General features: G+C 50.8%; 2 protein-coding genes across 10 annotated transcripts in view; one reads left to right on the top strand and one right to left on the bottom strand.

Annotated features, from left to right (window-relative positions):
- The window catches only part of LOC126541179 (uncharacterized), a 283,735-nt gene that overhangs the window by 189,209 nt on the left and 81,402 nt on the right, over nucleotides 1-13,124 (top strand). The gene's annotated exons all lie outside the window — the stretch shown is intronic.
- Nucleotides 1,520-12,943, bottom strand: LOC126541162 (uncharacterized). Its single transcript, XM_050187844.2, has 2 exons — nucleotides 10,068-12,943; nucleotides 1,520-4,850 (listed from the first exon to the last, which is right to left on the bottom strand). Exon 2 carries the CDS (start codon nucleotides 4,828-4,830, stop codon nucleotides 3,733-3,735), a length of 1,098 nt encoding a protein of 365 aa, XP_050043801.1. The 5' UTR covers nucleotides 4,831-4,850; nucleotides 10,068-12,943; the 3' UTR covers nucleotides 1,520-3,732.

Consider the following 13,124-nt stretch of genomic DNA (forward strand, 5'->3'; position numbering starts at 1 on the left):
GTTCTTGCATTTGGCCCCATCAAAATGCAGCCACCGAGGCCTGGATTTGATCTCGCGCCATCGCACTTAACAGCACAACACCAATGCCCCTACGGCACCACGGCGGATAATGAAACAACTTGTAGTATTTAAAAAAAAATTAATATATTTCTTTTAAATTTTAAGGTTGGCGTGTCTGTCACTCCCACTCCTCCTTGTCTCCTCCCTCGTGCGTGCCCCTACCCCCCTCCCCAAATAAAGAAAAAAAAACTTATTCTTTGTGCAGTAGCATTTTTTGCCGTTGCGAGATGGTCGTATCATCGAGGTTCTACAAGATTCAAGCATAATTATCACCCAAATCTGTCGGTCTTCGGTATTTTCCTTTTCCGTGTCACATCACTACCAGTATTTCACGAATATATTTCCTGCATCCTCTCACCTAAATTTAGGCTGCTGTAATGTGCAAAGCTGCTTCTAATGTGCAAAGCTGCTTCTGACGGTGACAAGTTCCAGATCTCAAATGCATTCTGGGCAAGAAAAAGGGTAAACAGGGTGGGGACAGGTATTAACACAGGCCAGCTTGAAGTTGTGTTTTTATCAAGGTGTAGTCTCAGACTGCCTGCAGTACACAAGTGCTTTCTTTAGCTCTTTCGGCCGTTTTCGTGGTAGGTCAGTCAGTGGTTGATGGAGGAACTCTGCAAAAGAAATGTTTGCTCGCTCTCTCTCTCACTCACTCTCTCCCATTTTTTCCGTTGGCTTATTCAGACTATTTCCTTACATTGACAATTGTAATGGATGGTTTCTGAATTTCTTTTTTTCTTTTATATCAAATAGATCTTTAATGTCTTGTTGGCAGCCAACTCTGCTGCACGTTGCTTTTCATAGTAGTCTCTGCCTGCAAACATCCTGCTGTGTGCAGGCACATGTTCTGTTCTTCTGTACTTACCTCCATCATTCAAATACGTTTTGCAAATGTACTACTACTGAAATCATAATCATGCTATTCAACTATACTGTTAGTACTGAAGGCCAATGATCTGTTAACACCTCCTCAGTTTTCTCTTGTTGGGCTTCACGATGGTGTTCTCACACTTAGACGTTCACATGATGAATTCTATCACCCAGACGCTGTAGATGATCTGCTTGTCTGCAATATCAGTTATTTCAATTTATATTCCATGGAACATTGTGTCCATAGTGCTGCCTTCTTGTTTCTAAAGTACGCAGTGCAGCAACTGTTTGCACCACTTCAAGTTTGGAAAGTTCCTAGATATGTTGAGCCATATTATCAGGATACATTAACATGGGTACTACAGCTCATCATAGATGGTGTTCAAAGCATGGGGGCCACGACATTTTCTTGCACCTGCAGTACACATAAACGCAGCCTTCAACATCAGTTTCGTTACTCTGAGGAAGCTGTTGCTAGGGGATGCAATGTGGGCACTGCCAGTTCTAGAGCAAAAATTTTTTGCGCTTTAATTTGTAGAAACTGTGCAGGACCAGATGTTCATAATGAGACCAGTATAGCATTTAAGCATTCCTTGGTGCTGAAGCGAGTGTTTTATTCCAAAGGTCAATACATGTTCACAGATTCATTTGACTAGGCAGGAGTGATCACAAGCCAGTGACTATACAAACATGCAGTGAGAGTGAAAAAAGGCTGACAAAAAAAAAGTGGCTTATGCAAAAGCAGGACTGATTAATAATGTGTGTCATTGCGCTTGTTGGCGAATGAACATTGTAATAAGCAGTGGCACACTGTTCTCTTGCCTCTTACCACTGGCCCCCTTCAAGTTTCATTGTTCTGCACCAGCTAGCATTTGGTGCAACCAGCTTAAGGTACCTTCTGTGTGACACGTAATATCTGTACAGGCAGTGATGACCAAATTTGCTATTGGACTTTGGTGCTAAAAGTATCTCACTGGTGTCGCAGCTTGCACACATATCTCAGTGACCACACCACCCAGTTTGGCATGAGATGTGCACGTGCCGTGTTCACTTTGAGGATTAATGAGAAATGTATAGTGGCCATATGTGTGTCGAAACCTTCACATATGGAAGGCACTGACGTTTGGATTTTCACTTGCCTGATCAGTCCTCATCAAGCAAAAAAAAAAAGCAGACTGGTTAATAAATGGTTGAATGGTGGAGCAGTATGCATTACTAGTACAACCCCTAGTTGACTTTTGCTGCAACAACCCTTTCTGTTATTTGTTTATTTATTCTTGTGAGAAGCTATGCAGCTGGTCTTCTAGTGCAGTGCCTGCAGTGCTTGTTGGTGAATCCATCGTGAATTTGCTTTAAAAAATGTGCTAAGCGTGACTAGGGCAACAAAACACAACATGACAACCACAAAAGTATCAAAACTAAACATCACACACAACATGAACAATCGAAATAGCAATGTAAATATTTCTTAGCACCTGTGAGCAGAGTAACCCCTTTGATTGTTCACATATGACTGGACAACACATACTTTGGATGAAAATGGTCAGGAAATGTAGTCACAATTTGTCTGACTGGAACTATTCTACTCGCATAGTAGTAGTCCTCATGCTTTTTAAATGCACATAAAATTTGAGCTGCTATAAAATTTTATAAAATGGCACACAAATACTGCTGAGCACAATTACAAAATCGTGTATATGGTATAAATTTCGTCAAGCTCTAACGTTCTACGTGTTTGTCATAGTGAATGCCATTCCACCTGGGCTTTGTTTACTGGAAGCTGTCCATATGTTCTTTCAAAAGTAGACATATCTATATACAACATGACAAGATGCAAAAATATTGTTCTTAATGTCTCGTAACAGCACCATACCTATATAGGTACGTATATATGTACATAATCCTTTGAGTGTAAAACAACCTTGGGGACCAGATGCACCTTAAGCTTGTACCATGCCAAGAGCTCTGGAGTTATCTCATTCAAGCTATCTTGCTGGTACACTGGAACAAGGCACGCAATAAAGAGCTGGCGTATTTAACATTAATATGCCATTTTCATCACACACATACACACATTTATATCTCATCATTTCTTGACTAAATTCAGCATACCATGCTTACTTTGGACATTGAGCATATAGGGCATGGGTGCAGCTTACGTAAATACTCTTTCATGTATGTAAAACGTACTCTTACTGTTCGTGTACACTTCATGTAACATCCAAAACAAACGTGCTGCCTTGCTGTACACAGCTAGTAGTCTAGCAAATAAAACACCACTTGCATTTTGTGTTGTTGACAAGGTTCTTTGGGTACTGCCTAGGAATGCATGAAAGGTGTACAAGGGTGTTTGATTGTCCAAACCTTTGGCATTTCAGAGCTAGCCTGTAGCAGGCACTGCTGAAAGAAGCTTGTGTTCACGTATGACATGGTAGAACAGTATGCATGCAAAAAACATGTGCAATCCACTGTCGCTCACACTCAACTTGTACTGTGGCATGTCCATGCATTGATTTCTGGCTGATGGTCGGGGAAAGGCCACCTGAAATTTACTTGCACCATTCACTGAGTACTGAAGACGGCGGCTTATGGAAAGTGTTCCATCATCATTTCAACCGTGAAGTTTGGCATTATCCACCATAGAGCCTCCTAGTATGTTGGGTGACACAGTCGGACCAGCGAATGTTGCCGCTGTGTCGACAGGATATGACTTGCGACTCGTTCCCGCATTCCAGTCGCACCCGTCACACGGTTATTGAACAGGGTGTGTCTTGCGTATTCCGGAAGTGACGTCTTACGTGCTCACGCGCCCCTGGCGGGTGCCACCCTCCTCTTCCGCCTGAGGAAGCAGCACAACAGACGGATAATGTGCACCGAGCCTTCGGCCACCACGGGGTCGCTGGACACGCTTCCCACGGGCAGCGCGACGCCCAGCACTACGGTGCAGAGCAGCGTCCACAGCGGAAGCACGTCGCGGAAGGACGGGCAGGAGCGGCCCCCGGTCGAGGACGTCGGCGGGAGCGAGATCATGTGGTAGAACATGACCCCGATCATGGGCAGCGTGCCCACGAGCAGCAGCACAAACCGGCACCACAGGGGCCCCAGGTCGACGCGGTTCAGGGACGAGCAGCCGCCCTCGCCAAAGAAGTCGTCGTCGTCATCATCGTCGGCCCGGCGACACGCCGAGTCGGCCGCCGCGGCGATGGTGGGCAGCGGCTGTGGCGCTGCGGCGGCGCGAGACTTGCGCATCGCGGCCGCCGTCATGTCGACGAGAACGGCCAGGTCGACGACGACGTGAAGCGCGTAGAGCGCGCAGACGAACGTGGAGAAGGCCGACGACCACGGGTGCGGCAGGGCGCAGACGTCGGCGCCGCCCGCCGAGGCCGGCGCCTGCTGCTGCTGGCTCCCGGAGGGCCAGTCGGAGATCACGGTGACGGCCAGCAGCACCGTCTCGCACCAGGCGAACCCGCTGAGCAGCACGCAGAGGCCCCGGTTGCGCGCGTGGCCCGCGAACGCCCGGGGCCAGGTGTCGGCGACGCAGCGGTGCACCACGGGCGCCGTGACGTGCGCCACGTAGCCGACGAGCAGGGCGACGGACAGCGCCGACGGGATGGCGCCGCAGCCGGCGCGCCACCCGCCGCGGTCGTCGGGCATCCGGAGCGCGACCACGTGCCAGAGCAGCGCGGCGGCCGACAGCAGGCCGCAGAACGAGAGCGCCAGGTGGTAGGCGCACTTCCAGGAGCGCCACACCAGGCAGAGGATGACCAGCGCCTGCGTCAGGTTGATGCCGAAGGCGAGCACGGCGGCCGCCGCCGACAGCACGACGAACGCGTCCGACTGGTTCAGCGCGGCCGCGTAGCCGTGCAGGCGGCCCGCGGGGCACCCCTCCGAGGCGTCCATCGGCGAGAGACCGCGCGCGACTGAAAGTGTCGGGGGGATGGGGTTGAAGGACAGTGTCACAAGCTGCGATCCAGCACTGCTCGCACGAGTCGGTTTCCATTTACGTGCATTAGCGCCCGAGCTAATAACTCAAGCAGTTCAGCGATGCAGCACGACTTTTGCTGCCACAGCTATATATAAATGGCATGTGCCTGTGAAGGTGTTTGATGTTACCATTCGATTTCAGAAGCAAAAAGAAAAAAAATAAGACGTGGCAATGTGTGAATATAGGCAATGCTGGTGAAATAACGGCGCTGTGGCAGATGGTAAAGCTGGGCCGATATAACGTAAGGATTTTTTCCTGTCGATTCTGTGCCTTTCGCATCGTCCACGGGTCACAAGAACCGCTCGATCACGGAGCACCGCCCCGACTACTGGCGAAGCGCGAGAAGAAATAGCGTTGAAATAGAATCGTTAACGGCTATCCCGGTCTATGGAGGACTGAGGAACTTCCGCATCCACGCGCATGGAGAACCGCGCGGTAGCGCGCGGCTCTCCATGCGCGGCATCGGTGGAAAGCCGTGACGAGCGCGCGCCACCGCATTCCGCATCGGTTGAGAGTCAGCGGAGCGAATCGGTCGGCCAGCGAGAGAGGCCGGCATTGTCTTTACGCCGTCGGAACCCCACCTCTTTGATAAACTGCGCGCATGCAGAGAGAAAAGAACGAGCGGAGGGCGCGCCCAGCTGTCTGGAATGCAGCGCAGCACTAAGGTAGCTGCGTTTTGCGGCGTGCGCGCGTGGTTCTGCGGGAAGCCGGCACATTCTTTTTCGGTCTCGTGACGGGAAGCGAAAACGAGGTCTTTCCGCTGCCCGTTTTTTGAGGTCAGTGAAAATTTTAAAATGACTGAAATGAAGAAAAAAAAAGCGTAAAATTTGCTTCCGTGTCGAACAATCGCGCGTTTTATTTATTTCGCCTTGCTGCGCTAAACCGTGCGGACTTCGTTTGTGTGATTTGCAATAGTTACGAGTTTTAAGTGACACTGCGAGTGAACTTTGTCGGGAGAACGTTTTGTTATCAGTCGCGATTTAAAACCGAGATTTTGACTCTTCACGTATATGGCGACCGCGGACTTGACGGCTTCACTGACAGTGCTAGCGCTAAATTTCTTCCTCGCCCGTGCGCCAACGGTGGGTGTGTATACTATGCAGTACAAATTGAGCAACAGGAAAATGATATACTGGTTGGTACTCGTGTCGAAACTTTCTTTTCCGCCGGAGATTTTAAAGCATTTTACATATTGCATGTTCACCAGGTCCTTTACGTGTCCTGCCTGCTGTGTGTATACATTCTTCGCGTGCTGCGAGAACGTTTTCACACATTTTTTCGGGCGCCATGTACCCATCGGAGTGCGCGCTCAAACAGCGTCGTGGCCAAGCCCGTGACCACCTGTCCGCTCCGCAGAACTGGTTGCGAGATGGTGTGGCGCATTCTTTTCCGACCCGCCATCTATAATGCGAGCGCCAGGTGAAAATGCGCGAGATTGGCGGTCACGTGCCTTCTCTGACCGTGGCGATATTTAACTCGAAACGCGCGCGCGGGAACACGGAGACCGGATGTGATGATCGCTATCGTTTCATCTGAGGAGTCGCTCTCTCTCTCACTCCCTGCTATGCACGACCGCGATTGGACGATTGGCCAGCTACGATCTCGTAGCGACCAGTCGTTGTCGTGCCGCTCCTAGGTGCCTATATACACAGCGTAACAGACCAACACCTCCAGACAAGTACTGAGCGCTTTGAGCATTGGCGTCTACGTCATACCAGGAGGCAGTGGCGCACACGTGTCGAAAGGATGATGCAAGATTGCGCAATCGCTTTCCCTCGTTCCCCTAAGTGCACGCGCACATTAAACGCGCAGGCCTTCTTTCATGTCGAAAAGACGAATCACGAGTAGGAAGACGACGAGCATTATCTATTTTGACTGCAATAGATATGTTAATAATCTCGTCCTCCGTACTGCACTATATTATTATGAAATCTTACACGTGGGGTGCATGCGCGCATGGGAGGCACACTAAGCCTAACCTAAATGCAAGGCCTAACAGCGCAGACCAGACGTGAGCCAAGTTCATGGATGTACCCGGTTAATTTTTTTTTTTTTTTATTCGTTAGCAATTATTTTCTTTGCCTCGTAACTCTGCCGGCCTATATACGCATTTACGTGTGCGTGCACCCCTGGAATTGAACGTCACGGCGCTGTGCACTCGAGGCGCAGTTTGGCCGTGTGGTGTGCACACTTCCGTGTGTAATTTCGGCCTGTGCAGCCGACCGGTCCGCCATCTTCATTTCTTTAACTTTCCGAAATCATTGGAGTGTTGTAATCTTAGGCTAACCGTAGTTTCCTCACTCGGCATCTGCAATGTTGGTGGCGCGCTCGGCCTCTTCGAGCACGAGCTGTTTCCGAGTGTGCGCAGATAAAGAATACGCAACGCGTTTATGTATACGTGTAGCATTTTGTGCGTTGTGCACACATAAGCGTGCCTCGAATCGAGCACCGCGCGGCATATAGGTTCTTTTTGGGCCGGTGCCTGCCATGGGGACTTCCTTCGTTCACATCTGCATACGCGTCTGTCCACCGCGTCGCCTTGCTCGGTCAGCGCGCCACGGACTGCAGTGCGACCTTATTGTTCCGGCTGGCCTGTTTGCCCGTGTCGTTTGTGTTGCTGTGGCTCCAAGAGCATTAGAAAGAAAAAAAAAAGAAAAGCAGCCACTTCTATAGTGTGTGTGTGTGTGTGAGAGAGAGACGAAGTTCAGTGCGCCGACTCACAGCTTGATTGCAAGGAGAAAAAACGCTATCAATTTACACTGATAAAGTCTTCCTTCAAAACTCTATTTTCATTAGTATCGCGATATATGAAGCTCGTTATTAGGAGGAAAACATTGTTATCCACTTTTTTATTTTAATGTTATCTTCGATGCACTATAGCACCGGTACGTCAGTGGGACGTCACGCGGGTTTCAAGCTATTTTCTCGATCGTATATTTGGGCCATCTTTGTCTCAGCAAAAAATGACTTAAACTTGCTAAGTGCATTCTTTTTTTTAGAACACAATGTAATTCCATCTTTACCAATAAAAAGTTGGCCATGGCCGATTGGACGCCGCCATAATTGACGGCATACTACCATGACGTCACGGCATCGTGGTATGGGAATTTAATTCAAGCCGCCACCCGTCATTAGGGAGTTTTAGAATAGGGGCCCCAAAGAAATAGCGTCGAAGCCACTGCGCATGCGCGAGACGCAAACTGCGTTTGGGTTTTGCGTTGGGAACGCTATTTCACCGATTTAGCGGGAGCTCAAATAGCGTTCCCAAAAGCTTTGCGTCAACAAACATGGCGGCACCCATCGAAGCGACGGCTCTAACCTAGCACCAAACTGGGTTCGATTCGCGGTAATGCGTGAAGTTCGCAAGCTAGGAGAAGTGACTGCAGTTATCGCTTTCTCTCAACTAGCGTGTGTTATGAAGATTGATTCATTAGACGCCACTGATTCCGAATTCGAGTGTGGATTTTATGGCTCGTAGGCCTAACACGGCTAAGCTTGGCTGGTGAAGGCACGTAAAGTTGGTTTTGTTGCTCCAAACTAAGCACAACTAATTGTTTGCTGCTTGAAGAATAACCTCTAAATTGTAATTAAACGCGAATACACGCAAGTCAAAATTACTATTCATATCATAAGATGGTATATTTTATTTCATTATTTTTAATCGTTTTTCTTAGACGCCGTAGTGGCGCTGTCAGCGCAAGACGCTATCTGCAAACGCAAAGCCCTATTCTAAAACTCTTCACTCCTGCGTGCCCCAACGCTAACACCCGCAAAGCTCTTTGGGGCCCCAAAATATTGGGGCCCCTATTCTAAAACTCTCTATTCACTTTACAGTCTTTTCTGACTTAGTGGTTATAAGAATGACTTTGTTTTCTTTATATTGTTGAGCGTATAGTTTGCTAATTCAGGCCAACTTATTTTTCTCTTGGCTCGACCTTTAAAACCTCGCCCTTTCTCTATTGTGACGTATACGTGGTACGAGACCTCGCGCCATGCATGCAAGCGCTCAAGGGGTGCAGTCGAAATGCGGACTACGCTGCGGATTCACTTATAATCGGAAAACATGCAGCGACAGCTCAATTGTATAAATACATGTAACGGGAAGGGAGGCGCTGGTGGTGAAAACTTGAGAAGCTATAACCGCGTTGAGCGCATTACCAGAAGAAGATAAGCTTCTGTTATACCAAGCTAAGCTAATGGTCCGCAGTGTGGCGGTCTCTTGAAGGCTAAGAATGCTTATACCACGAGCGCCCCCGAGACGTCAAGCTGTGTAGCAATACCGCATTGACGCAATCTGCCCGCGCTTTTATTGTGAGGTGTACGATGGCGGTGCAAACGAGTGATTGCTGTTATATATATATGGCGGGAGAACACCGGACAACAACGCGGAGTGCAAGCTTCAGTGAAGTCTGGTGAGTTGCACCGTCAGTTTGAGTCTTTTGAAGCCCCGGGACCGTTTTCCTTCGGTCAGCGCGTTGCATGGCCTCGCATCGACGACGTTACACTCTCTAATTAAGGGCGACACGGAGATGCTGCAGCACGTAGATGAATCGGTTGCTGCCGCTCAGAGTGTCTTTAGAAGCAAAGTACCCCCATATAATTTACCCCGTAAGGCGACCTCTTCATTTGGTGTCTGTGATCGAGAAGGATCTTGCCAAGTGACACGTACATCACGTGGACGCATTGAGAAAAGCGCACCACGCGTGTAGTGCATATTCTGCATTCACGTATACGTGAATGCAGAATAGCTATTTGATATATGACGGCCTCGTAAAGCTCCTGAATCACGTTTATTTTGGTTACTTGACAAATCGCAGCCCTCACTCCTCGCTCCACATGCTCCGTCGAACGATCTTGCGCGGCACGCGTATTTGAAAGGATGCGTGTGTCGCAGCGCTACCAGAGAGTGAAGTGCGAGCAGCATACGAGACGGAACCCCAAGGCACTGCATGCTTAAGTGTGGCATTGATGCTGAGCCGTTGTGGCCTGATCGCCGCAAATTTGGGCATTCCCTTTCATATGTGGCACGGCACGAATCCGATGTGGACTCGTGAAAGCGCGCGACTTCCCTGATGCATCATCGCCTGGTTAGGGGCATACCGAGCAGGCAGAGTGCATACCTTGCCGACACTGCAAGCGCGTGCGTACTCACCTCACCGCGTCGGAGTACTCCTCGGTGAACTTTTTTTTTCTTTTTTCTCTGCCCAGTAGTGTACTCCTCGTGCTGGTTGGTCCCTTGTCGCCGCTGGCGTCCCCCGGTACCGCGCGTGACTCAGCGCGTGGGGCGCGCCGCCTCGTTTCGCAACGATCGATGGGTTCCCGATGCTGGAACCCTGTGGCTCGCGACTTGGGTCGTTGGCACGGCGAAGGCGGTTAAGGTGTTGTCCTCACAGCGTCACTATGCCTTCTTGCTGCTGTCTGGTTGAAACAACAAGCGCGCACCCGAGAGAAAGCGCACCTATATCGCAACGGCTTTACCGGCCGCCCGCGCGCTTGCTGGTCTTCTGGCGGTTTCAGCGGCGGGGATCTGAGATGGGGCGGCGACGGCGGGTGATCGTGGGGCCAGAGAGAGAGAGGGGGGGAGAGGGGGGAAAGGGAGCCGAGGTGCTCTCGTCTGGTCCGTCGCTCGGAACGTCAACGCCGAACTCGCGCTGTTCGGCCTCGTCCCTCTTCCATCCTCCTCGCACTATAAACGCTCAGGAGCTTGCGAACCCTATCGTCTCTCCCGTCATCGTGCTTCGAGATGTGCGTACGTGCTTGTGACACACGCTTGTGTGTGTGTGTTTTTAATCTATTCCCAGTTTCTTGTTTCTTTCGGCACTTTGCCTTCTCCCCGTCGATTCATCCTTTGACGTGCGCACTAGCCACTATACGCGCCTCCGATCCTACGCCACGTCGTTCATTCAAGACATGCTCGCCAGCCAACCTCGTTCTTACGTCGACCCCTCCTCTTTATCTTCCTGTGACCCGAGCCTTTGCTCTCCATTCTGAGCCGTTTGCGCTGATCAAGCCCAGTCGTCGGGCCCTTCCTTGGCGGATTGAGCCTGTTCGACTTCCCCGTTTCTTTCTGCTTACTTCCACGACTCTCGTACGCTCGCGCTGTAGCGTGTTCCCCGCCCTTTCTCACCTCCTTTCTCTCCCGGTCTTTCATTCTTCTATTGTTGTCTCCACGTACGTTGGGGCGCCCGAACCTGAATTCGCTTTCCCGTAGGGGAACTTTTTTTGTTTGTTTACTCGTAGCTTTTGAACTTTCTTGTTCATTCATCCGTCTGTCTTTTTTTTTTTTTTTTTTCGCCCGTAGATTATGTGCGTTGCGATTTAGGCCGCGAATCGCGCGGAATTTCCGTTGCAGCGGCGTATAAATCTGCGGCGTGCGGTTCAACGTTGTTGAAATAGCCTGATGCAGTCCGAAACCAAAGCGAAGCTTAAGAAGGGCTTGTTGCTGAGGGGCTACGCGACATTTTTAAGGCTAAACCCCATTAGCGCGATTTTGTGCGCGACAGCGACGAGCGACGGGTTCGCGCGACGGATCGGGCCGTCGCTTGAACAGATCGCTCGGTCTTGTCGCGCGATCGCTCGGTTTTGCAAATCTAGAATTCGTCGCTCGTCGCCCGGAAGTGCTATGAGCGACTAGCCAATAGCGCAAAGCCGGAACTGGATGTACATAACTCCAGTACTTCCGATTGTCGCACGGAACGAGCAAACGATTGAATTTTTATACGTGCAAGGATAAGAACCTACTGCAAGACTTTCAGAAATATTTTATGCTGCTTTTTACAGTAATATACATCAACTTAAGTTAATAAAGCACGCGTCACGCTAGTTTCGGCCCCTATATTGCTGCCCTCATACCGGCAACACTGGGGAGACGTCGCTCGAAGTCATCGCTCGCATGGGGTGCAACTTGTAGGCGACGAGCGAACGCGACAGCCATCTCCATCGCGTCGCTTGTCGCTGTCGCGTGCAAGATCGCTTGCATGGGGTTTATACTTTAAAGCGAAACTGGCCGCGAACTTGCGATTTCGCCGTGCTCCGAGGAAGCACATGACGTCACACCGCGTTCCTCGTCGTTGCGTTCGCCTCCACTCGCTTCGCCAGCTGCGTCGCATGCCTGATAACATGTCGGAGGATTGAAAAGGAGAGCTCGCGTGCGCCGCAACCACAGTTGAGGCGGTAGTATGGACGGCGACAATTCTGATAAGCAGGAGGAGGCCTGGAATCGACATCGGAACGAGATGTAGAGGAAACGAATCGCCCAGGGAAAAGACGGAACAGCGCGCCGAACGACCGGCTAAACGCTGCAACATAGCTAGACAACCAGACTAACCTGGACTTGCAATCAAGATTAACCAAGGCTAACCATGCTATATGCTTTAGCTTTCGCTACGTATATCCTGGCATAGCTGAGCTGAGCCACTGCCATTTTTTTTTTTTTTTTTAGGCAGTGTGATGCCTTCCGAATTAAAGGAACACAAGAGCGCTAGGATCGGGTTTTCTTGTTTCTTCTGTGCCACAAACTGCGGGCAATTACGAAGGGTTCGGTGAACGCGAGCGATTGAGAGAAGGGCAGGAACGGTATAGCAGGAGGAGGTCCCCCGAGACAGCGCACATACATTCCCACAAACACAGGTATAAGCACGCACACACGGATCAGCAACAGCGGCAAAAGCATCGAGGGGCAGCACCTGGCACGCGCGCACAGCGGCGCGTGGCAGCAGGAGAGGCGGCCGGCCGCGACCGATGCGGACGAGCTGCGCAAGGAGGGCCCCGCTTGTCTGTGCTTCTTCGCCGCGGGGACGACGACGGTTCGTTGCGAGTCTCTCTCAGCGGGTCGTGTGCGTATCTCTGATGTTGGGCTAGGGGAGTACAACAGGGGAGAAGGGGGGCGACAGCGGGCGCGTGGCTTCACGGTCGGACAACAACGCCCGCACGCTGTCTTTCGCATCCCCCCCTCCCTTCGCCCCACCCTCCCGTCTCTCGATGCTGGCTGAGGGGCAGATGGTGTGGCGCGACCGTTTGGCTTGCGCCGTGCTTCGCGTTTTGGCGACGGCGTCTCGATCAGACATAAAAGAGAAAAAAAAGGGGGGGGAGGAAGCCACAAAGACTGCCGCGCGCGCGCGCGCGCGTGCATCTGCCCCCTTCTTTCCCTCTCAAAACCGCGCGCGCGCGCGCGTCTGGCTTTCGGAAAGCGACGAAAAGTTGAGGGGAA

This window comes from Dermacentor andersoni, chromosome 2, assembly GCF_023375885.2.
Source record: "Dermacentor andersoni chromosome 2, qqDerAnde1_hic_scaffold, whole genome shotgun sequence".
NCBI classification, from domain to species: Eukaryota; Metazoa; Arthropoda; class Arachnida; order Ixodida; family Ixodidae; genus Dermacentor; species Dermacentor andersoni.